This window comes from Branchiostoma belcheri, unplaced genomic scaffold (genome assembly GCF_001625305.1).
Source record: "Branchiostoma belcheri isolate BF01 breed outbred unplaced genomic scaffold, Haploidv18h27 scaffold18, whole genome shotgun sequence".
Classification (NCBI taxonomy): Eukaryota; Metazoa; Chordata; class Leptocardii; order Amphioxiformes; family Branchiostomatidae; genus Branchiostoma; species Branchiostoma belcheri.
In genome coordinates, this window is record NW_017803268.1 from 3405678 (window position 1) to 3432476 (window position 26799).

Consider the following 26799-nt stretch of genomic DNA (forward strand, 5'->3'; position numbering starts at 1 on the left):
TTTAATGATGTATACCCAGAAATGATTTCAAGATCTGTAGTTATATGTCATTTTGTAGCAATGCATTACTAAATACATAATAAGAGTCACATGTAAAATACAATGTAAAATGGCATTATAGATAGTGTTTCTGATTTACATTCTTTTTCTACAGGAATATTTCATTCCAGAATTCATATGCTTCATTGGTATTTTTTTTTTACACAAAAGTACAGCAACGATATCGCAACCATATTGTTGCTATGTAGACATTTTGCCACCATCAAATGTTACGTACACTTAACATCAGACGTTAATTGATTTAACAGATCCTGACTTGAAAAAAAGTCAGGATGGTTGTTATTTATCATGAAGGCACCAATGAAGCAACCAATCAGTGTATGTTACATCTAGATAACCATGTACGAGGGGTGTTCAAAAAGTTCTCGGCCTCACCTAGAAAATAAAGGTCAAACTCCTATTCTTTGGTATAACTGTATACTATGACGTCTTAAATCACTGCACACAAAAATTCAAATTTTTGTATTCATTAATGAGCACGTGACGCCCCGTGAAAATGGGGTGGGTGAGGGCAAATCACAAAATGGCCGCAACAGCACCGTGTGCTGTGATCAAGCGTATCGATAAAAATGAAAGTCTCCTAAGGACATCCATGAAGACATGGTCAAGACACTTGGTGATGACTCCCCTTCTTATTTAAATATAAAGAACGGGGTTACTAGCTACAATCGCGGCAAGGAGAGCACAAAAGATGAACATAGGTCAGGATGCCACAAATCAGCACCACGGACAATCCAGTTGAGGCCATCCATCACAAGGTAGTGAATGACAAATGTGAGACTGTCCAACATGTAGCAGGTTCTTTGGCCTGTGTTATGACTCAGTTCACAATATTTTGTCGAACATCCTGGGGATGAACAAACTGTCTGCATGGTGGGTGCCTCGAATGTTTTTTGAACATCAGAACTTAAACAGGCTTGACATTTCAAGGAACGAATTCAGTCCAATTCATGCAGTTTCCTCAAAACATTTGTCACTCAAGATGAGCTGGGTTCACCACTTTGACCCCGAATCAAAACAACAGAGCAAACAATTGATGAAGAATTTTCCCCGCCCCCCAAAGAAGTTTTAGCGAGTTTCGTCCGTTGACAGGGTTTTTGCCTCTGTTTTCTGGGACAGTAAGGAAGTAATCATGATTGACTACATGCGAAGGGGTTAAAGCATCAACGGGGAGTACTATAAAACAGAATTACGACATTTGAGGGCAACGATCAAAGAGAAAAGGAGAAGAAAGCTCCGAGCTGGCGTGATGAAAATGCACCTGTCCACACAGCACAGGGGTCAGCGACAGCAGCAAACGAATTTGGGTTTGCAGTCTAACCCCACCCTTCCAATTCACCTGACCTAGCACCCTTGGACTTCTACCTGTTTCCTAAACTCAAGTTCCACTTACGTGGTCAACGTTTTGATGGTAATGATGACGTCATCTATGCGGTATAGGCCTATCTGAGGGGTCCAGATGCAACCTTCTTCCACAAGGGGAAAATAAAGCTGGAACATCACTGTACCAAGTGCATTGCAGTTAGAGAGGACTATATTATAAAATAGTTTTAAAAATTTTTTACTGCCCTGACGTTTTCTAGGTGAGGCCGAGAACTTTTTGAACACCCCTCGTATCCATAGCGATTGCCAGTGCGACTTCTTCGAAAACGTTAGAGAACTCTCTCAAAAATCTATTCTTTCATAAAGTCAATGTTTGATTGCCTGATCTTATTTTCTATTTTGAACAATAAAATAATTTTTTTTCTTTTTATGTTCAGGTTACCCCGCTATGAGGTTATACAATCTGGAGCCTTCCTCTGGACAGACAATCTCCATCTCTCTCTTGGTCAGCCCGTGAAGGCGCTCGGCATCCAGACCCTGGAAGGCATCAATGCTGGATCTGCTGAAGCCATGTTTCTTCATCCACTTGGCCACTTCTTTAGGTGAATACGTCTTATCAAGCCCCGCTGTGGATAAGAGAAGATGTAGGGTAAGTTTCTTTGTTGCAATCGAACAAGTTTTTAGCGTATCGCTATTGTCGATGAGCACAAGGTAAAACAAGAATTCCGAGATTTCATACCTCCATGAAATATGGGCTTGACATGAAAATGTAAATTTCCTCTTTAATTATGCAAATTACCTCCGCATTAACATGATATATGCATCGTGATGTATGTGAACTTTTGATTAACTTACAGATGTCCCAAGTATGACATTCCCATCATTCACCATTAAGAAATCATAGAATTTTTGCATAAATTATGTAAATTAGGTCATCATTTGCATAATTAGTATCTGTTGATGTTCTACCTGCCATAGGTTACATACATTACATGTATGAAAGTAGTATAATGTAAAACACTGTAATTATAGAATTTCCTCATTAATTATGCAAATAAAGTCCTCATTTGCATAATTTGCATTTCATCATGTACATCTCTCTCTCAGCTACCTACACACCAAAAATTATGAAAATATGTTGTTCCTATCTTGACTTATTGGCTTTTAAACATTTCGCCAGAAAGTGCCCTGCAGTTCCAGAACAAGCTGCTAGGGGGACCAAACTCACACCACTTATTCCTGACAGGAAAAGCAATCTGTCACCAAAACATCAAGACCATAGCATGTTCAGGACAAAAGATACAAAAACCGGAAGTTCTGCTGCAGTACCAAGGTCATCCACCAGGAGGCCCATATTTGACCTTGACGTTTGTCTTCCTAAGACTTACCAACATACCAAATATCATCATAATCCATAAAGGCGTTCTGAAGTTATGCTGACCACAAAGTTGCGGAAACACAGACAGACATACATACATACATACATACATACATACAGACAGACACGCCAAAAACAATACCTCCATTTTTCATGGAGGTAAAAAGGAAGTTCTTCTGCAAAAGGTCAGCCACCAGTAGGCCCATATTTGACCTTGACCTTTTTCTTCCTAAGACTTATCAACATACCAAATATCATCACAATCCATAAAGGCGTTCTGAAGTTATGCTGACCACAAAGTTGCGGAAACACAGACAGACAAACACACAGACACGCCAAAGTATACAATACGCCACGCAAAGAGGCCAGTGGTTACAGGCGGCATCTATAAGACTTCCCTTGCCCCAGAGAATCTGCTTGTAGATTACAAGGTCAAGACAACAACGAAGCTTGTCAAACGGTAAAAATGAAAGCTGGGGCGAAATATTGTCCTGCTTGACCTTTTCCCACTTGAAAGGATTGCTTACTTGAATGATTGCTCCATTTTCATATCGCCCGAGGTATAATGCGTTTTTTCTAGATTGTCAACTTAAAAACATCACGTTGCATAAAGTATCAAAGGTCAAGTCCCTTGCACGTGACCGGAATATATTTATATTTTTATGTAATTTAGAATATGAAAGTCCTGTTTCTTAAACATTCTCAAACGTTTGTTAAAACATTACACTACCAAAAATGTTTTTTCTTATTTTTCTTATGTTGAGAAATATTTTCTTGCCAGGGGGATTATCAAGAAAATTCAAGAAACACTCTTCAAAGATTTTGTATGTTGATTCTTACACAAAGAATTTTATTCTTCTTTTGTCTTAAGAAAAGAAAATATTTCTACCATCATGCTCACCAACAAGAATCTTAAGAATTTTTAGAAAGTTAACAGTATTTTTTTCTGCTACAAGAAATCATTTTTTTGTGTACAGAATGGTTTTCTTGCTTCAAGAACAGTTAGATCTTAGTTCAAGAAATATTTTCTTGTGGACAGAATCGTTTTCTTGCTACAGCAAGAAAACTCAAGAAACACATGTGTAATTTTGTAATGTTACAGGGATTCTTTAATTTCTTGTTCAAAGAATTATTATCTTGCTACAAGATACCATTTCTTTGTACAAGGAAAACAAGAAAAACAAGAAAAAAGCATTTTTAGTAGTGTAGATATCCTTGTTTTCATCTAAGGATTGTTGAAATAATACTTACACGCTCGGTGTTTGTGTTTCAAATCTGCCACCACCGCCTCTGGTGATTTATAATGATTCCAACTGAAACACAATACAAACAAACATGTTATGTGGACGATAACTATCTATTAGACTAACAATACTGGACAGAGCTACACTCATCTGTCCATGAGAAAATCAGGAGAACACAAAAAAAAATTCTGTATATATAGACTAGAATCTGAAAACTGTTATTCGAGGTTACCATCATGTCTTGTAGCCAGCAAAATATTTTATTGTTAGCGACGCTTGCTTTTGTAACAGAGTCATCATATGATAAACATTTTAGGAATGCACATCGTGGGAGGTACGGATACAATCATGCAATTCGTGAAGGATACGAATGCTAATAAACCTGGTTATAATTTATGAAAGTTCATCTGCCGTTAATAGTTGTATGTTTAAAGTAAAGATTGTTGTTCCAGTGCAAGGGCCTGTTCTCATCTAGAGTTTTAGACCACTCAATCTGGTCTGCTTATAAGTGTACACCTTGCAAACGAGATTCGTAAAGTGCGAGTATGTTTGTACAGTTAAAATAACCCCCAGGGAAGGCTTTATCTATTTCAATCACCAGCAGCTGTTGTCATTGTCTTCTCACAAAAGTTACCATTATGTATCGGAGACCCAGTAATATCTTCCACACAGTACTGATAAACCTCTCCCCATGTATACCAAGCATATCCCCGTGGGAAGAAGTTTGACCTAATCTTTTTTACATTCTCTGACAACAATACAGGGATTGTGTAGTTGTAACTACTGGGCACCTAGCGGGCAACATAATAAGATGATTACACCTGTCATTATGAAAGCGACAAGGGATGACTAAGCACATAAAAGTTTTATGTAATCCTCTTCAGAGTTTTCAAAAACTATACTCTGCACAGGTGTAATGTTATAGTAGTGAGCCACGTTGTAGTGTGTTCACATGTATGCTTGCTAAAGGCGTTTTTCTGTGAATAGAGCTTTAGTATAGTAATGGTAACATGCCACAGTTTGGGTGTGGTGTGATATCCACGCTAACCTGTAATCTCACGTGTTGTAAGAATATTACAAGACCACAACTTTATGGGCCACACACTCTAGACAACAAAGGACTTATTGTAGTTCAAACTACATTCCATTGACGTGTAGAAATTTTTTTATTATTTTATTACACGGGAAAATGCAATGGCTAATCAAAAAGCAATCAATCAATCAATCAATCATTCCATAAATCACACGTGGCCGTTATGAACTGTTTGTGAATTTTAGATGGTTCAAAGTAAATTGAATGAAGAAAGGGGCTGAAGGGGACATGTACATCGACCATAGATTGGTTTGTCTATGTTTTGCTGAAATGTAGATTTCAAGTCTGAAGCTTGATTGTATATGTGTGCTATGTGTTGTATTGAGCTTAGCAAAGAATAAGATACGCCAAAAAGCAATTACTCAACCATATCCAGTTGCTTGAGTAATCGCGTTTTGGCGTATCGTATTACCTGGATGTCTAACCTTCATCGACGTAAAGAATAAGATATATGTCAAATTAAGAAATTGTGGACATACCAACGTTTAGTTCGATGACAGTGCAATCACAATGTTTAGATACGGAGTTCAATCTTACTACTTACTTTTCTCGTTTGGGTCTTGCTCCTGGTTTGTCTGTATTTATCCATACAGCTGTCCAAGAACTGTCTGTTGCAACACTGTCAGTGTCTGGCTCTCTCTGCAAGGACATCGATAAAAAACAAACATGAAACTGTTGTACGTTTGGGACCGCATTGTAGATACAGTTCCCTGTAAACACGCATATGTGGAGATATGTGTAGATGTGTAAATATTGTACATTTGGGAATGCATCTATAGCAGCGACACCTGTGCTGCAATGCAATGTGAACCAGTCAGAATTGCCCTGAGGAAGGTGACAGACGGTCACCGAAACGTCGGCTAAATAAAAGACGGCTGTGTAGAAAGAGTCTCTTTACTCAGTGACTTACCAACCTGACGAAAACTATTCACGGAAACATTGAAGTAGTTTCAGTAATCCCTCAACAACAAACGATAAAATGGTCGAGTAGGAAGATTTTGATCACAGATTTGTTGTTACTCACATATCTATTTCAAAGTCGGCAATTTTCTGTAGCTTCAGGCGACCTGGAATTGTCTCGCCGGATATTGTAATTGAAGTGTGAACGAGTTCACTTCAGGGCATGCCGTAAAAAATGCAGCTAGATGTACAAGATTTTTTGCAGTTTTTAAAAAATACAAACTTTACAGGTCTTATGAATAATGAGAGAATTTATCAAAGTGTTCCGCATTGTACAAACTCTTTCACCAAAGGTACAAACAGATCATTCTGTCAAAATTGCAGAGGTCATTTTCAATTAGAAATGTACAGAAGGTCATCAGCTGGTGGAAATAATTACAAGGGGTTTCATAGTTGTCCCTTTTGTTGCACCGCGCGTTCAGTCATGTTTAAGAAAGACTGAAGGATTTAAAGCCAGGGGCACATCCTGTCATACGTGAATGTACCAGCGTATTACTAGCAGGGTATAGGGTATGGCATTCTCCCATTTTTCTATCACACAAGGCCACACCGACTTAATTTTATGGATGACATCCTCGGAAGACCCCCAAACTAGTGCGCACGGGCGAATAAAAAGAATTCCGGCCAAAAATAAAAATGCTACTAAACCAAAGGAATACAAAGCTGGTACATGTGCTGTTAATTTGCGTCAGTACATAGCGACGTATACGGCAAGCCGGCGCATGCTGTTTTTTTGCGGAATTTCTGAATCTGCACTGTACGTATGTACTGAGTTCTTGAGTCATGGAGCTTCGGTAACCTGGGTGCCATCCTGCAGAGCCGACTCTGTTTCGTTGCTAACTACTCTGGTTGCTAACTAGCCAGGCCAGAGCCTCGGAGGATGTGATCTTTTTTTTTGTACAACAGGCGAAAATCAACGCGCGCGAGGATGTCATCCATAAAAATAAGTCGGTGTGGCCCAACAATGTAGTCACTGAAGTGAAGGTAATGTTGTGTTAAAACTCACGTGCTAGAAATGGAAACTGCCGATGTTTGCCACGCACCCCCAAAGGGCTAATTATATTATTTTTGCAATTATACGGCAGTCGTGTCAAGCCAAAATATTTTAGATGAATATCTTTAGATTTATTACGTGCAGTTTAGACACAAATGTTGGTGTTTCGCGTGACAACCGTATGGGCGGGGTGGTACGGTCTGGCAAGGCTAATTGGTCGCCCAAGGCCTTTACCTGCTCAGGAATGCACGTTTACACCGTGGCATCTTATAATTACACGCCATTTAATATCATCCTAGCTTCTGATTATCTATATCTTTCTAATGTTTGTTTTCATATTGAGATCTATTTCTATATCCATCTGCATTTAGATATTTTTGTGGATGTAGATATTATCAAATCCTGGTATACAATAATATATAGAGATTGATTAGATAAAAATGAAAAGCTACTCACCGATTCAAATGTTTTGGGATCAACTTTCCATCTGAAATTTAGAGGAAACAAGAAAGAAGTTATGAAAAATTCGGTTATAGCTGGATCATGTGTCTGTTCATTAGAATTAATAATTTTATCCTTTCTGACAATGAAATAAGCCCTGGATGAATGGTTGACAGCAAAGAAACGCACTCGACAAGGTCACCAAATCAGTTACGTTTGGCTGCACCCAACATGCCTGAATGGGCAGTGTCTGAGACATTTTGAATAGGTCTGATTTGACTGCTTTTAAATTAGACAAATGATGATATCATTCGAAACAAGTACTCATATCTACGTTGACGGCTTATATTCTTTATGAAACAACACAGTGATATCTCTAGCACTGACAAAGCCTCACCACTGACAAAGATGAATACAATTGATAACAAATAACACAACAGAAAATCCATATTGGCGTTCCAAAAAAGAAAGATAACATTTAAAAATGGACCATTCTGTGAATAATAATATAGTTCTTTGTAAACAGTTTTAAACATATCGTCAGCTATAAACCGTTTTGTGTTGGCAGTATAGGTTTGAGCCTTATTTTAAAATATTTACTGCAAGTACATGCTATAGGTGTTAACATTTGGACTTTGTTGTAACGAATACTATACAATTGTAGTATACAATCGAGTTGGAACATATCTTTCACAGCAGTATTAAAAGCGTTGACAGAAGTACCTTCTCCATTTTCTGTCATCCTCTTCATCTTCGTCGTCTAGGGAAAGTGACGCCAAACTGTGGGTTGTCGAGGATTGCCGACTGTAGTAATCGGACCCTATCGTGCTGAACTTCTCCCCGAAGTTCTTGGTAACGGTGTGTACTCCGGTACTCTGGTCCTCCGACGACGTCTCGTCGTGGTAGTCAAAAAGGACGTCGTCTTTGCCACCATTTCGCCTTGAAGAAGGGCTAGGTCTCTGTAACTGCACGTAAACAGTCGTTAGAATGCCATTTCAAGGCTGATCTAAACTAACTGTTGACAGCCCTTCGCTTAGACTGACTAGGTCTATGTAACTGCACATAGACTGTCGTTAGGATGATATTTCAAGGCTGATCTAAACTAACTGTTGACAGCCCTTCGCCTAGACTGATCATGACTAGGTCTCTGTATTTGCAAGTAGACAGCCGTTAGAATGTTATTTGAAGACTGAACTAAACTAACTGTTGACAGCCCTTCACCTAGACCGACTAGGTCTCTGTAACTTCAAGTAGACAGTCGTAAGAATACCATTTCAAGACTGACCTAAACTAACTGTTGACAGCCCTTCGCCTAGACTGACTAGGCCTCTGTAACTGCAAGTAGACAGCCGTAAGAATGCCATTTCAAGACTGACCTAAACTAACTATTGACAGCCCTTCGCCTAGACTGACTAGGTCTCTGTAACTGCAAGTAGACAGCAGTAAGAATGCCATTTGAAGACTGAACTAAACTAACTGTTCACAGCCATTCGCCTAGACTGACTAGGTCTCTGTATTTGCAAGTAGACAGCCGTTAGAATGTTATTCCAAGAATGAACTAAACTATTGACAGCCTTTGGCCATGGCCAAGATCGACTAGGCCTCTGTAACTGTACGTATACAGTCCTTAGAATGCCATTTAAAGACTGAACTAAGCTGAGTGTTGGCAATTATATTACTGATGTTCATGATTCTCAATGAACGGCACGACTTTAAAAGTTTATTTTGGTTCAACAGCAACAAGACACTAGCCAGCAGAATAGGTTTCATAAGCAATACTAGAGGAAATGGAAAATTTTGACTGTGACTGAAAAACCAATGTCTCTTGTCTCATGTAATTTCAAGTAGACAGCCATTGGAATGTCATTTCAAGAGTGGAACTAAACTGGCCGTTGACAGCTACTGATGCTCATGATTATTAATGAAGGATGTGACTTAAAAGTTTTATTTTGGTTTAACGGCAACAATGATAGGTAGCCAGCAGAAGGTTCGTCAGGTACTATTTCAACTGATGCGATAATTAATACTATGCGACAAGGTGCAGTCAACTGGTAAATCAGATGGTGGCACGAAAGAAAGGTCTTTCTTTGGCCATTCAACTTTGACATTCAGATGGCCATTTTATAATATGTGCAAACGTTAAAATGTTTGCTTTTAATTCATTTGCGTCTACCGAATGTTTAACAACGTATTCAGTACTGAGGTGCAAGACAGGGCCATTATAAGATTTCCTTTTGGATATAGGGGTAAGCTGTCTCAAAAAGGAAGGGTTTGAGGATCACCTGTTGAACTGGTCTTTCTATCCTCTCGTTATAGTGCCACGGTGGTGCATACATCTCTGACTTATGGCCTGCTGCACCCTCGCTGTATAATAGGAGAAAAACATAAATGTTATTTCTAACTTTGAAACATGTACATTACGTGTTTTCATTGTTTATCGTTGTTGATGTTTGATACGTTAGCATCGCCGTCTTTTAAGGTTACATGGTGTTCTTTGCTATGCTCACGACATTTTTAATGAGAATGCCACGTATGGCATTGTTGAAAACAGCACGAGACCTAAGAGAACATATTATCTATCAGATACAGGTACAGATCTAGCAAAGATCGCAAATGTGTTATGAAAACAGGCTTTGCCAAGAAAATTGGACCATTAAACCTGTCATAAACACATTGTAGTAATCTTCTACAGCATATCATACTATGAGGACTGATATCTTGACAAATTTTGGGGCTACGTTACCCTATCACCAATGACTCTAAAAGTTAAATACCCCATTTTGGTACCTACACAAAAGATGTATCTGCACACGTAACTAACCATCAATAGATAGGTCCACAGAGACTTGCTTACTGAATAGCCCTCCGACTAGTACATGTATACACTACTCGGGTCTATTATATGTATATGGATTTGAATGTTTAAATATTTTTGTCTAATGATAGCATAAATAAGGTATGTCTGTATAGGGAGGTGAATATTCTTTTCATTCCATACTGTATCTTCTATCTACTTCTACTTCTTTCTAAACTGATATTAGTATCTTCTAATTAGAAGTAAAGCCGATAACAACATGTGGGGTCAACATGTGTCAAAACTAGTTACATCATTGGAACAATTCACGACACATCCTATTAACATCAGTCGTTTGATAAACTCCAGAGGTGCCTTTTTATAACATAGGGCGATTGTCCCTAATGTTTTACATGCTTTTTTACAGTGTTGAAGCATTGTTTTTCACAGACTACACTTGTTACAGACTTTTCTTGGGCAAAAGAAAGTCTGTAGAGTCGGTCAAAACACTACGTCAGCAAGTTGGCCACGACGTTGCCATGTACGTGTTGCAGACGTGGCGACGACTTCTTTACGAGGGTGGGGGTAACGTTAACGTTAGTCCCTAGATTTAAATGTTATACATTGACAGTTTTGTTCAGTGCAAAGCCAACTGACTACTTTTAGGCACTGAGCTACTTAGGTGTAACAGATATGTGACTATGTCAGAAAATGGCTGTGGATGTTCATTTGAAACATGAACATCCACATGAAAGCTTTAGGTTTGTATTCAAGAGGGAGCTCCATAATTTTGTAGTCTGAGGAAAGAAACTGTTGCTGTAGAAGGTGTTTGAAATAGACATTTGAACGGTATAATGGTGTGAATTCTGAGCTTTGTCTTGGATTTAGAGTTATGGCAGGTATCTACTATTTTGCCTTCCTTACCTCGGAGTTGTCCAAGCAGATCCTAAGGACTGCCACAGCTGCATCTCTCTCGACGACAGGCAGTTTTGCAACAGTTTTGTGGCAGCGGGCGTTAACATAGGTTCAAGCACCAAGGGTGCAGTCCTCTCTATCACTCCGTTGTGAACCTTCAACGCTGCCAGCAAAGAGAACAGCGTGTGGACCAACTCAGGCGCGTTCGGCTGCATGATGTACTCCCGGAGTCTCCCCAACATGTTCAACGCGTGTTTGATCTTGACCAGTAACCGCTCATAGTCCGACGCGTGGTTCGCACTACTCCCCTGGTGAAATCCTTCAGGCGTCCTGGATTTCACTCTGGGGATCATGACTGGTAGGTGGGACTGTTTCACGTTCCTTCCCCATCTGTCTCCCAGCTTTAGTCTGTTCACCATGGTCTCTACTTCATCAAACACGTTATCTAACGTCTGTAGTTCCTTCTGTACTTCCAGAGCTTTAGGATGGGAGTGAACGGGGCTGATGAGATAGTCGCTGTTGCCGCCCCGCTGTCCCGGGACAGGGTGGCCCGGAGCGGGGTGGGTGTCCGACACCACGAGCTTCCCTCCGTCCCGTACAACCGGCCAGTAACCAACGTGGTCTTTCCCATCCTGGCGTATCATGATGAGATACCGCCTTCCCTGGAGAAAAATATACCACAAAACAAGTTAACATTCTATAAAACATTGCGCCCTTCTGTAGCCTGAGTGTCAGGCAGCCTGTTTCCTGGGTCTGCACACGCCAGTTCCTCCGCTCTAGGTCCAACAGGTTCCCAAGAAACTATACCACAGCCCCTTTTAGTTAGACCTGGCAATCTGACTAACTCTGGGTCTAGCATAATGTGGATCAGACATCCAGGCTAACCCTTCTACTAGCTTCAATGACCATCATTGGCACACATCCTGACATTTCTACGAGAAAAAAACATTAGATTTCTACCTACATTTTCAAAGAAGCCCCCGGCTAGTGTCCTTCTGGTGGCTATCGGATCTTTTTTGTCAGTTTGAAGCTATTGTTTCAGAGGGCCCCTGTGACATTTGGTACGGTACAATAGACATACCAATAGACACAAAGGTCAAACAAATTTAGATTGCCAACATGGCAACCACTGCTAGAGGCATCCCACAATTACCTTCATTTTAATCCGATCCTTTCTGTCTTCATTCCAGACTTCTTTGAAGTAGTTTAGCTTTCCAGAGTAAAGTGCCCGGTAGTGACTAAAATGATTAGGATTTTTTTCGCTTTACAGAGAAAGGTGTGACTCAGGCGTTGGCGAGAATGGACACAGGAAGGGACGGAAGGGAAAAATGCCTGCCATCCTCCCACTCCCTTTTCATAAGCCAGGAATGTGCAAATTACAGATGACCCAGTTTAGGGATATGCATATATATAGAATTACAGTGAAGAAAAAGAAGTTATTCCGCGATCACATGATACTGTCAATCTGACAATGTTGAAAGTTATCAAATGTTTTTAGACAGCTGTACATATTGTAAACTACAACACAATTCGGGATGCACTCCTGTGATTTTGTTTTTTTAGTAAAGAAAGTTTTGAAGTTCTTAAGAACCACAGTGGGGCATTGTGACAACACGAAAATGTAGATCTTTTTATTCAAACCAACAAGACAAATGCAAAGTGACACTGCACTCAAGTTGTGCAACTTATTTTGCCAGTACCAACTAACAATATATGAATGTATATATGCTAAAATGACCAAAGTTAAAGTATGCCCCCCCCCTCGCCCAGTCTACGGAATTCAATTCAGATAAGAGACTTTTATGTCTTTTCCTCGGAGAGGTTCTCAGTCGAATAGAGCTAGAAGCGTTGGGTCTGTGAAATGTTTGTGTGAGCACCATCCATTTTAGAATTGTAGAACTCCATCTACTAGTCTGTTACATAGTTACATGAATAGAGTTCAATCAAGCTTTGTTCCAACACGACCGAAAATTTATGGTGAGTTCCTTTCTTGTATTGGAACAAGTGAAAGCTTGAACCCTATAACTACAACACAAATGAGCTTTCATTGGAATAGTCTATTACATGTAGTTTTCAGAATCGATTATGTCCACACTTCCTCTGTAAACGGTGTATATCCAGGTGACAAGGTAAACCAAGAATAACAAACTCCTGTTGCCAGTATAATCGTACTCATTTTGGAGTCTTTGTTGAGGAAAAGAAAGTCATTAGACCTCATGAACATCTGCCATACATGTGTGTGATTTCTATCATTTTACTCACTGAAGCAATTTTATACACACCAAGAACTATATTCCATTCCCCCTAATTATTCATCTATAACAGGGGGTGTCTTAATTGGTCCCCACTCCAGTGCCATTCTTGCAGGAAATTAATGCGGAAATAGGTTACCGGCAATTATGCACACTTAAATACTTTTTAACAATCTTGCCTAAAATCATCTCTTTGTATTGTCAGTGTAACATGATTTTGTCTGACAAAAGAAAAAAACCTGCTAAAACATGTGCAGACCTGTAATGTCAATGTAGATTGCTAGAGTAGTTGTGTTGAATTGTAGTATCGGGCCTATCTGTCAGAAAGCATTGCATATGCAGCATCTATATATCAGCATCAAAAAATCATGTCTTCCAAACAACCAGCCATACTCTATAATCAACTGTGCCCGGTGTCACATCAACACACTTACAGAACCAGATATGCTACTCGGAACACCTTCAAACTAGACAAACCAAAAACAAACAGCACTAAAAAAGCCTTCACATACAGAACTACTGCAGCATGGAACTCTCTACCACATGGGCTGCAAACAGTGGCATCACATGATAAGTTCAAACAAGACCTACTAAAACACATGAAGGACATGGATAAGTAGAGCACATGCGATGTTACACACTTGTAATGTATACTATGTAATGTAAATGTATATGTAATTGTACGTGATGTATTGTTATGTATGTATTGTTATGTATGTACCCTCTCCTGGAAGAATAGCTGCCACCTTCGGGTGGGCAGCTAAAGGAGAGTTTTACCTCAATAAACCTCAATATCAACTCTACCTGTTACCTTAACACCACAAACAATGATAAGCATTCCTAAAATCCTTTTCAAATACTTTCCAAATATGCTGCCAGACCACCTATATTCGACGTGTTGCAAAAACATTTTGACTTCCTTTAGAAACTTTAGGAGGTATACCAACTCCGTCTCTTCTGGTGCCATATTGCAAACCAGTGACCCATTTTTCTTCGAATGATGTTATTCATCAAGATAATTACTGGGTGTAAAATTCTAACCTTGGAATGGTATCTAAGTAACACAGAAACACAACTACTTGAATTTTTCTCATCCACAAGACAGAATGGGGTAACAATGGACCAGTTGGATAAGCCAGAATTGTTACTGAAACAGGTGTGTATGGTAACCCAGACTGAGTACTCTGATTGTATCGTCACATATATAGGACATGTACCCACCCTCAAGATGTAAAACATATTGTGAACATACTATAGTCTCTATATATAGTAGAGTGGATTAATTCCTCAAGCTAACCGACATCTAGCACATCGCAGTCGTCCCTTAGAAAGAGATCTGGATATGAGACAGCCTGGATAAAAGTTCTAAGCAGGGACTATGTGGCTCCAGGTGTCTTACTGAGGAATGACTACGGTGTGCTAGATGAATCCACTCTACCATATACTTAGTCTCTCTCACGACCACGCATAGTCATTAAGTTGTATAGTAGCACGCTTGTAGTACACTTTGAGACATCTTGGCAGGAACAGTCCTAACATCACAGGCTCGCAAATTTTGAACTAAAAGAAAGCCTACAACCAGAACCTTTGTAATTTGATATCCTCATCATTAGTGCGCTTCTAGTCGGGCAGGTACATTCAAGAAAGGCAAAGTAGCTGTAATCACGGAGAAGAATATAATGTACTCTTAGCTAATGATTTGTTCGGCACCGATTGTGTGCATGGTGACCTATTTAATGACAGTCATTTCCCAATGATTGGACCTGTACATTCACACGATGGTACACGTGGGACTTCCCTCGAAGGTCAAAGAAAACCCCGTCAAATCCTTTGTACCTAAAGTGGCTTAACCTGACAATGGATCCATAACAGTGTCATACTACATACCGTCACGCTATGCAGTTACAAAGAACACTGCAGACAACTCAACCAAGAAAGCTGTTTCCTGTGTTCTGTGAAAGAGATACTCTACCTTGACGTCAACTGCATGCATACATACGTGGTAGCTATAGGCGAGATAGATATATAGAAATATCAAGCTACTCTCCAAGCAGAGGTTGATGGTGGAAGATCGTTTGCTTTTTAAATATGGCCCCTTTTTTTGTCGCTACCAACACCAACTTGGGTGGGGAAATGGTTACAGACTGGCCAATTTGATACTGTCTTACCCCCACCAAAAGATCTGCTTGGAGATTATATCAAGCAGTATGACTGGGGAAATGTTGGAACCATCTTCCTAACGTTATCCTAGAGAACTCCATATTCACTAAACTTGCTCAATGACATCAGATAAAAGTTTTCAAACGATATCCTCTCAGATACGACTGGTCTTTTGATGTTAATGCAATGCGTCGCCATTTGCCCTTTTCAGTAGCCTTCACCTGTTGAATTATATACTATCCACGAACCCTGGTCGAATACCAGACTACACATGAAAAATTAAGACACATTTGTAAAGTTGCTCTCCTTGTGAATAAGGGACCGTTCACAATCCATCCACATTTATGATAAATCATTGCCAAGTGTTGCCAGAAAGTTTTAAGTAGACACAATACCCAAATGCGAAAGGAATTTAAAGAACACAAGACCTAAAGTTTAAATCAACAAAGTACAGAAAAGACCTATTTTTAAAGTTGCTCTTCTTGTGAATGAGGGACCGTTCACAATCCATCCACATTGATGATAAATCATTGCCAAGTGTTGCCAGAAAGTTTTAAGTAGACACAATACCCAAATACGAAAGGAATTTAAAGAACACAAGACCTAAAGTTTAAATCAACAGAGTACAGAAAAGACCTATTTTTAAAGTTGCTCTCTCTATGAATGAGGGACCGATCACAATTCATCCAAATTTATGATGAATCATTACCAAGTATTGCCAGAAAGTTTTAAGTAGACACAATACTCAAAGACGAAAGTTGATTAAAGAACACAAGACCTAAAGTTTAAAGGCATCCAATGCAGTTTTCTGGGCTTGGAAACCCTTGGCTGATTTTTATGGTACCACCCATAAAATAAGGGACTAATCTTGGGGCTTGCTTCTGCAGTTTTAAATACCCAAATGTTGAGATACTGACTCAAATATGCTATTGTGAAGTAGTATGTGTCAACATCACAAAGATTGCCTTATTCAGAATATTTCCAGTTTTGCTGCTCTGAAATCGCATTGGATACCTTTAAATCAACAGAGTAAAAAAATGCTAATTGACACCTGCACCCGCAGAATGCAGCTAGGTCTCACGAGATTTGGTCGGTGTGACGTAGAAGATTGATGGCTGATGTCAGACCTATCAGCGGGGGTCACATAGCTGTGACAATGGCTGTTTCAACGTCACAAGCAACACGGGCTGTGATTGGTCCGTTTGGACCCTCTGGCATGTTATAGGGCGTATCGACGAGCAAAACAATGTCGTCCCAATTTAGATAGTAGAATCCGGTATTTAAAATCTTTGATGAAGAATAGATAATGTCGAAAACAAGTTTGCCATTGGATGCAGACTATACTTGGGTGTGAGTTTGACAATACTAGTACATTAAGTGTTGTCCCAGTTTGGAACTTTTTCTAAACAGATAAGAGATACTTATATACTCGTACCATGGAGGTAGAAATCTCTTTTTCTACCTCCATGCTTGTACACTGTACACAATCGACTGCATGTGATTTTTAGTAAAACAGAACATTATAGAGTGTCGTTTTCCCTTGTTGCTTATATTTAGTTTTCAGGATATTCCCCTAACCATGCCCGTACTGGTTACATATCCAGCCATCTACGAGAAAGCTGGATGCGAATTGTTTCCTGTCCCTGGCTAGAGGAATTACAGCGTCAATTCATTACTTTTAGGTAGGTAAAAAAAGTCATCCTCAACTGAGGTAAAGCATGGCGCCTTTTTCAAGTAGCTACTAGTGAAATGTTAACTCGCTTCAAACTTTAAATCAACATAAATGTGAACAATTTCGACAAAAATGAATGGTATTCAAAGCGTTTGTCCCTGCTCAGTTTAGTTCATCTGCAGGAATATTAACATTACATTTTTTGCTATCTATATGTAAGTAGAAAAAGACCATAAAATCAACAGGTCCCTCCCTCCCTAACGGTAACTTTTCTCTTGATCAGTCAGCGTGAGAGAAAGTGTGAGAAACTTTTCCCACTAGACTGTAGGAACAACTACGTCGTTGTATTCACTGCCGTAGAATGTCATGACATGCCCTAAGGCTCACCTCAGGGGCCCAAGGTGTTTATACAGATCTTTAAGTTTAAAGACAGACAGATTTTACCAAGTACTTACAAAGTAACTTTTCTATCACACTTGTTCGCAACCATGTTGTAGGAGAGCATACCCACCATGGGTATTTCGTCGATAATTAACCTTATGAAGGTGTTTATCTAGGGCCTATAGCCGCACCCACCTTGAGTTTTATGTCTCTCGGCGTGCTTCCGTACCCCTGATCGGCTGTGCCATCCTCCCTTTCCCGGTTCATGTTTTAGTCTAACTACTGTCAACGCTGCCTAAAGTATCTCCGTCGCCTATGGATAGGGTTTACGACTGTAGCAACGTGACAGTACCAGGGTCTCACCGGTACAGGCGACAACGCCTCGTCAGACGTAGGTGCCGGGTGTCACCGGGACTGATTTTTGCCCCTCACGGCTTCACACTGCCAACGACGTAATTATGTAGGTGTGTCCATCAACTCAAGTAACCTCCACAAGGTCTTTCACTGACGTAACTGGCCTCACAGACATCACGTTTTGTGTCGTGTAACGTTACTATTATAACTTCTGTTTGTAGTTATTCAAGGTACAGTTTTGTGTAAGCTTTAGGATTGCAACACAACACACCACACCTTGTTTTAGAAAAGAAAACCATCATTAATGAGTACTTATGGTGTTAAGCCTGTTATCTAGTCCGGATCTGACCTAAGAGAAGTTTCCGATGGCACCGCCCAACATACTAGTAGTTCTTACCGGTTTGAAAGCTTTCAATGCAATTTCAGGGCGGCAAGACTAGAAAGTTAATTTTCTGTTCATTCTTTGAATGTAATGTAACGTAATGAATTAATCCTATCCCATAGCAAAAATGCGATGTCACTAAAGGAAAAATGTTGAGTGTAGTAAGTAGCTATAGGCTGGTTCTAGCTATTTATGGGTGGGACCCAAAAAATAATAAACAGACGCCTCACGTGGCTTCTTTGGGGGCTATTTTAAACGCTTCAGGTATGGAATTATGCCGAAAATGTGCAAAGAAATGGCAGTACATGTCAATATCAGACAGATTTCCTCATCCAGAATATTTCTACTTGTTCTGCGTTGGATGCCTTTAACGTATATCTTGTATAAGCTAGAAAAGGGCAAATATTATATTTTATCCCTCTTCAAACACTGCTAAGGGGTTTGGTTATGAACAGGTGGTCGGGATTTTTTTGTTTGTGCATATGAGAGGCTGGTATGATTCAACGTGCCAAGCGCTGCCTGTGTGCGCAAAACCGGCCAGGCGGGTTACCCCAATTACTGAAATATTCCGTCCGCCATAATTGCACACGCAGTCAACCATTCGCCCAAACTTCGGCAACTTGTTACTTTACTTTGTGAAGCCGTATCACAACGGCGATCATTGAACATTGAAGATGGGGACTGGCGATGGTGTGCTCTTCGCTAAACACAACGACTGTAAAGTTTTATTATATGAATTAGTTGAGCTATTTCGCAACGCATCAAAGTGTGATTTAAAAGGGCGTATCCCAGTTGAAATCAACACAACCTGAAGTAATGAGATTACACCAAAGGTGTTGCCCCCCTCCCTTACTGTGGGATTATCTCTATGCAGAAATTCTTGCAAATTCTGGGTAAAATGCCAACACGATTCCAACCCTAGCGCAACATGGAAGGTTTCTAAGAAGTGGCAAAGTAGGACCTTGCCTGCAGCTACATGTACACAAGATCAAACGTAACCATGTCATTTTAACTAGGTAACGAGTATAAGCTAACTGCAGTGCACTGTACGGCGTGGTATCAGCAATTTCATGTATCTTAGAAGCGTGCACCTAGGTTTAGCCTTATGATTTTAAGTATTTCAAGTATAAATGCTACCTGCTTAAGTGATATGGTAACTCAAGCTTTGGTCAGTTTCTACAACAAAAACTATGTTGTCTAAACTGACCAAAGCATACAGGACGTTTGTCCACTGAAACACTGAAAAAAAGACTTGCAAGGCAAGGAAACCGACTTCCAAGTCACTAAGATTCTCTCCCAGGTGTCATTGATACACTTATTGTCTCCTGTCCAAGGAAGTATGGCACCTGCTTGAGAAACTACCCCACACTCGCACAGATAGCAAAAACAAATATCCTGTAACATTTTCTATAGAGAAATACAAACGCATAGAGTTACGTACCTTCTCTGTCTTCATATAGGAGAACATGGGTGTTTAAGAAACATTGCCCTCTTTGGTGACGAACACTGGGAATGCAAGTATCCCTCCTCTCACGAATGCAAATTGTTTCTGCTCACTTTTTCCTCGAAACTTGTAAAACTCCCAAGAATTCCTCTTCACCGAAGTATTACATGAAAGGGATTTCTATGAAAACCATACAAAATGAAGATTTCTGTGCATGTTGACAAGTAAAACTGTCCGCAGAATTACAGAGAGGGTAAAACAAGGGTTGTGTCTGACGTCCTACAAAAGTGACCTTTTCGAACTGTGACGTTTCAAGATGGCGGCGTGACGTCATTGCCTGATTGGTGGGTTGTCAGATAGGACCATTATTTACACCTGTTTGTGTCTTCATAGGGTCTGGGGTAACTTTCATTTGCTGGTCGATTCAAAATCAATCCTATGTACCGATAATACGAAAATCGTTTGGGAAAAATATTTTACACTAATTCATAGAATGATACAAACTTTTTTTTTCATTATTGCGACTTGCAGTTGGTTACGCAACAGTTCGCACCATCTCAGTGTCTTTTTCCCTCAAATATGACACATCTCGAAAATATGTATCAAAATGTAGAGTACTGAGAGGTCTCCACATCGGTACCCATTTGAGCAACCACTTAAAACTTTCAAATCAAGGTGTGTGTAAAATCTAGGTCAGGAAGTGAGTCGGCTATACCATGGGGGATTACTAAAACATGTCTCTACTTGTTCAAGAGAGCATTCAAAATTTAAATTGAAGGTCCAAAAAGTTCGATTTGTAGTTGTCTCTTTCACAAAAACTGAAAAGGGTGGATATGTCTCGGCATGTTCCACATATACTACCAGTACTAATCAATCTTATAGACAAAGTCTGACTGCTAGCTCCTGGTTTTTCCCCATTCTTATTGAGACGCCCGAGGCTAGGGTGGGACGACGGAAATAACAACGGTATCATCATGGGAAACCATGCGTGGCTCATCAACATAAAGACAGACATTGCTTTTTTTTAGGTCGACCTCTGACCTCTCCTATTGATTTGAATTTACTCTATTGATTTGAAGTTACTTTATTATTTGTAATCATCATTATGTACAAAGTTTTGTTATCTATGTTTTATTTTATTGACCCCAGGAAGAATAGTGCTTTTAAGCACTAATGGGGATCGGAATAAACAAACAAACAAACAAACAGAAAGTCATAATATAACACATGCACACATACAACTTCCTAGATGATAATGATCATTATGACGTCTCGTTTCATAAGTTGACGGATGTTTCAATAGCACTGGACAAATGATAGGCATTTTCATACAACCGACACTACTGGTGACTAGCCTATATAACTACATAATGTTTCTAGAAGCCCTTCCACTGGTCAAGTCCTTAGCCTGACTATAGCTACAGCACACTTCTAGCAGCCCTTCCACTGGCCAGGCCCCTAGCCTGACTACATCACGCTTCTAGCAGCCCTTCCACTGGCCAGGCACCTAGCCTGACTACATCACGCTTCTAGCAGACTTCCACTGGCCAGGCACCTACCCTGACTACATCACACTTCTAGAAGCCCTTCCACTGGCCAGGACCCTAGCCTGACTACATCACGCTTCTAGCAGCCCTTCCACTGGCCAGGCACCTAGACTGACTACATCACGCTTCTAGCAGACTTCCACTGGCCAGGCACCTACCCTGACTACATCACACTTCTGGAAGCCCTTCCACTGGTCAGGCACTATAGCCTGACTACGTATATATATGTACATCACGCTTCTAGCAGCCCTTCCACTGGTCATGCACCTAGCCTGACTACATCACGCTTCTAGCAGCCCTTCCACTGGTCAGGCACCTAGCCTGACTATATGTACATCACACTTCTAGCAGCCCTTCCACTGGTCAGGCACCTAGCCTGACTACATCACGCTTCTAGCAGCCCTTCCACTGGCCAGGCACCTAGCCTGACTACATCACGCTTCTAGAAGCCCTTCCACTGGTCAAGTCCTTAGCGCTTCTAACACCCGTCCACTGGTCAGGCAAGTGCACCTATCCTGACTACATAACTCTTCTAGCAGACCTTCCACTGAATCAAGTCCTTAGCCAGACTACATAATGCTTCTAGCAGTCCTTCCACTGATCAGGCCCTTAGCCTGACTACATGGCGCTTCTAACACCCGTCCACTGGTCAGGCCCCATGGAGGTCTATTACAGCAAGATTGTGCAACACCTAGATAGTAGTTATTATCTAAGGCGCGGTCGACATTCCTCGTACACTCGCTTTTCCCTTGTTTTGTAATAAGATTTTCGCCGGGGCTATGACATTGTCAACCGTCGGCAAGGATTTGTGGTAACGTTTCCCGTCACAAAACAGAGAAATGTTCCCATGCACGACTGCCACAAGAATGTCCTCAAATTGTCGTAAACACATCGTGCGACCAGTGCGAACAGGCAATGGGTTGTTACCTAACAGAAGGAGTGACGTCAGCCGGACTAAAATGACTACCGTCCTTGGGAAATTTCTAATTAATTACAAATTAGGTACGTTTCAGACTTTCAGCCAGGGTAAGGATAGTGAAATTCGGACAACAGCCGCGTGCTATGCTATGAAATGCGGTTAGAAAGAGTATAGATCATTGGTTTCTTCTTCAAACATGCAGTACTTGTACAACGCCATCACTTCGCAGCCAGAGTAACAATATAAAATTTGCTGGGTAACAATATAAAACGTCCGGACATGAAGATACAAACCAACCATAAGGACATTCTGAAACTGTTTCAAGTTCAAGTCACCAATTTTGATGGCTGGGGCTGAAAACTGCTTTGGAGACTGAAGATGTGTGTCATTCAAACAGTCACGAGCCTAACCCGGAAACAAAGGCTTAACTCAAATTCCAGATCGTGACAGTATGAACTGTCAGTGTCCTAGCCTCTAACAGACTTTGGAAGCAGCCAGAAAGCGTAAAAGTTGGCCAAATACACAGATAACATGCCAGATGAGTTGGTCAGCTATGGGAGTATATTTGCCGCACCCGAAAATGTACTCCCTTCAGCTGACCAACTCCCCTGGCATGTTATCTGTCATTTGGCCAATTTCTACTCTACCCAGCCGCTTCCGAAGCCTGGTAGAGGCTATATGTGTCCACCAAAGTCAAATTATTATGATCATTTTTGTTTTGCAGGTGAAGCCGTTTCAAATGAAGTAGGTATACGTAAGGCGAGAACAAGTTTTAAGATGGTGCTCCAAGGCCATCCTGAAATCGACAAATACATCAATGCTGACCCCACATTCTGATTGTATCTCAACTGCCCTTGGTTTTCTCCTTTCTTTCACCTAGCGTTTGTAACTAAGCTAATATGGCTACTTTATTTTGAGTTTCGGCGGCCATTCACTGAAGGTTATTTCTAGATCTGCCGGGAGATTTCAGTTATGCTCCTTCTTGTCGTGTGAGGTAGCAAATTTTTGAGTGACCCTCCCGGTAAGTTCCATGGACCACACATATCCATCTTACAAAGCTATACGCACATTGCTAGAACTTATCATAGCAGACTTGTAACCGTACCCACGAATACAGGTACAAGAATCCCAACAATGGCTAAGCTGAAAGGTTAGAAAAACGAGGTAGACGTGCTATAGCGTGAACAATGGGATTATGTACACAACACTGCTAACATGCTCACTGAAGCAAGCGCTGATGCCCACTATACCGTTAAATCTAAGCAGAAGTTGTCGGTAACTTACCCTCGCGTCTCCCGTACCGGCATTGCCGTACTTGACACTCGTGTCAAGAAATGGGTTGACAAAATCCATCCTCAACTTCTGTCGTTTTGCCAACTGAACTATACACCGAGGGTTAGTGACAAAAAAACTCACCACACCCAAATACCTATCTTTGGAAGAGTTCAAAGACTTTTTAGAAGGGGAAGGCCTTTCATTTTAGAGGCCGTTCAACTTTAGTTGTTTACACGTCAGTCAATTGTAAGATTGTCGTCTTATACTAAAACACTATTGCCGTACATACACGTAACCAAAGGTCTTGTAGATGTATATGCCACGCGGTATAACGAAAAATACCCTTTTTTGAGGTATGGAGAGTTCTAATTGTAGTTGTTGCTGATATATCTTCTGTACTGGGTGTGGTGATCCAAGTTTTCAAAGGCTAACAACAATAACGTGGCACACGCACGTCACAAGCACGGTGGAACCACGTATGTGGGATACTTTAAATAGCGGGATAACCGCTAGACTTAGATGTAATCTCTCACTCCTGACGTCCTTCGGACAAGTTCAAAAATAACTGAATCGACGCTAAACGTAATTGTCCTAAAGGTAAACGACGTACGTGTGTTTACGAGTAGCTAAGAAAGTTTCAAGATTTAAAAGTCAACGTGAAAATGTTACCGAAAACCCCTGAAAGTACTTTCTGTGCATTTTAGAAGGATCTAATATTGAAGCCATATTGTGTATCTAGACTGTTTGTTTGTTTCTTCCATCCTATCTTTTATTTTATATATGGCCTTTTTCACACATTACGGAGCATTATAAGTACGTCGAAAGAAAAGAAGGATTCAGAATCTCAAACATTTATAAGAAAAGAAATAACTTTGTTTGCAAGACCCGTTACATCTGACAAGGCGAACCCAATGACAGATAATGTCAGTTGTTTACGTATGTTCCTGTGCCTCACCCATGAATGCGAAGGTCGTATTACAAAAGTAATCCGTTCTAAAGACTCTTCATTATGATTCTTTAACTATGGAGATGCAGAACTTGCCGTCCAAGTTTCAATGTCAAATTAATATGACTTCCCCCAAGAAAAAACCTAAGCTTTAAATACGATATCGTCCCAGATCCGTTCTCTAACAGTTCTTCTGTCAACCATATGTGAGACTTGAAGGCTAGTTTTTGCATTCCAAAACGTTTCCCATTCCAAAACATGATTTGGAATTATACTACGAAATGGAAGACACCTGTATTCCAAAACGTGGTCCATTCCAAGAAATGTTTTGGAATAACACGGAGTGGAATGCAAATCGAATGCAATAGCAGTGCTATACGGAAATACGTGTACATCATTATGTTCGCTTTGGTTTTTTTGGCCTTGGCCTCCACCAATGGTACTGCAACATGAGACACCCTAGCGGTTTTCTTTCAAACTGCAGACAAACAGGTTTGTGTATTGACTGTATGTTCTATATGCATATTATAACAGGTAATACCGGTCCATGGCATAACACAACTGTTCTGCACTAATAAGCATCACTAAGAATATGTAGCTTTATCTGTATAGCCGGTATAACCGCCATACGGCATAACACACCAGCTTCGCAGGCACGTGGCGCGGCGGCAGGTACTCTAAACATTGTTTAAAGCTATCAAGTAATGATACCCCTACTGTACATGGTGGCAGCGAGTTCCACTCTGCGATAGTTGCATAAGCAGTTGTTTGTATCTAACCCCCCCCCCCCCCCCAAACCACACACACACGAACACCATGGCCTAAATTGGCCTAGCCCTAAATTGTTCCATGTATTTCTATGGATTTTCAACGTACTTTTATGCCTTCTTTAAAATACCTTTATGCCTTTAGCGTACTTGATGCGCATCTCTCTTGAAACGCAGGATTAACAGGTCGACGCCCATCCAACACAACTACCCCCCCCCCCAACACACACCAACCTTACCACAACAGTAGCCTTCTCAAAAGAAATTTCGTTACCTTTTTCTTGGCTGGTCCCTCCTTAACACCTGACGACCAGGTGAAGTATGAACTCATCATGAACCTTTGTAGTCAGCCTCAACAATTGTTCTCTTCTCCTTTTGGTTAAAACATGGTTTCCTATGTAATTTCATTGTTGGAATCTAGACGGAAAGACCTACTTCTTAAATCAGTAGTCAGACTAAAAGTAGTCAGACTAGTTTTTTTTAGCTGACGGCGGCTCGCTTCTTGAAAGGGGAGATTAACACAAGGACTGCCCCAAAGGATCTTGGGATTATGACTTGAAATGTGCCACATATTGGCACGTCGGCAGAACGTACTGCACCTGCGCGAAACATGTAATGTATTGTGCATAGCACTTCGGTAGAACGTCTCATATAAGGTTGTATTCGCCCACGTAAGGTTGACATCCCGTCTGTAGTTTCTAAATTTTATGTCTAAAAAAGAAATCGTCTGCAACAGGCAAAATTCTGATGCAACGTTGACCAAAAATTCACCGAAAACCGTGAAAAATCGGGGTTTTGCGTAGATGCAGTACGTTCTGCCGACGTACTCTGCCAGATATATCGTTGAAGCACTCTTTTCTGAATTATGTAACTTTTTTTGCACCAAAAATGTGATTATGCTTTACGTCTAAATTTCAACATATTTGTGCAATTATATGGCAATTAGAAACTGCACTTAGCTTTTCTCCGCAAGAGGCGCTTTCGCGCTGTTAGCATACGGTCCAGTACACCACGATTGGGCGGATTGGGCAATCACTAAGTTCTAAAAATGGAGGGTTTTACTACTATAATATCAGATTCCATACGTTCCTTACATTCCTTACCGAATGCAATTTTCATGTTTATATCGAACTTGATTGCTCGACAATTGTACAAGGTGCAATGTGTGGCAACGACTATTGAACATAGTACAAAAAAGGGTATAGAATTAAAGTTAAAATCCCAATTACTATACATCAAGAGCTTATACAGTATAGGGCTAATCATATACATGTATCACCATCACTACCACAATAGTTGATGTGACGAAAATAAGAAACAGTCAGCATCTACTGCCTTGCGAATAATATTTCAGAATTATCGCAATAGTTGTAGAAAACCTTAGAATGGACATGGAATTTTGTCCACAACGTTATTCTTTGATACCTTGGTACTTCAAGCCAAAACAAAGACTGAAGATTCTAGCCTGGTTACCAAACCTATTATAGCTCCCGAGTCC

General features: G+C 40.4%; 1 protein-coding gene across 5 annotated transcripts in view; it reads right to left on the reverse strand.

Annotated features, from left to right (window-relative positions):
- Positions 1 to 1679: 1679 nt before the first annotated feature.
- Positions 1680 to 26799, reverse strand: part of LOC109467454 (epidermal growth factor receptor kinase substrate 8-like protein 1) — a 28210-nt gene continuing 3090 nt past the window's right edge. Inside the window, exons 1-8 of one of the 5 annotated variants that reach the window (XM_019765444.1) lie at positions 25576 to 25671; positions 11212 to 11864; positions 9776 to 9857; positions 8217 to 8458; positions 7509 to 7539; positions 5643 to 5737; positions 4013 to 4074; positions 1680 to 2009 (exon numbers count right to left, since the gene is read on the reverse strand). In XM_019765444.1, the coding sequence (XP_019621003.1) occupies positions 1822 to 2009; positions 4013 to 4074; positions 5643 to 5737; positions 7509 to 7539; positions 8217 to 8458; positions 9776 to 9857; positions 11212 to 11864; positions 25576 to 25635 (1413 nt within the window). In that variant the 5' untranslated portion in view covers positions 25636 to 25671 and the 3' untranslated portion in view covers positions 1680 to 1821. Of the gene's footprint in view, positions 2010 to 4012; positions 4075 to 5642; positions 5738 to 7508; positions 7540 to 8216; positions 8459 to 9775; positions 9858 to 11211; positions 11865 to 12166; positions 12328 to 17862; positions 18121 to 19844; positions 20140 to 25575; positions 25672 to 26799 lie in introns of those variants that run through there. The other 4 variants (XM_019765445.1, XM_019765443.1, XM_019765447.1 and 1 more) reach the window with 4 other exon arrangements.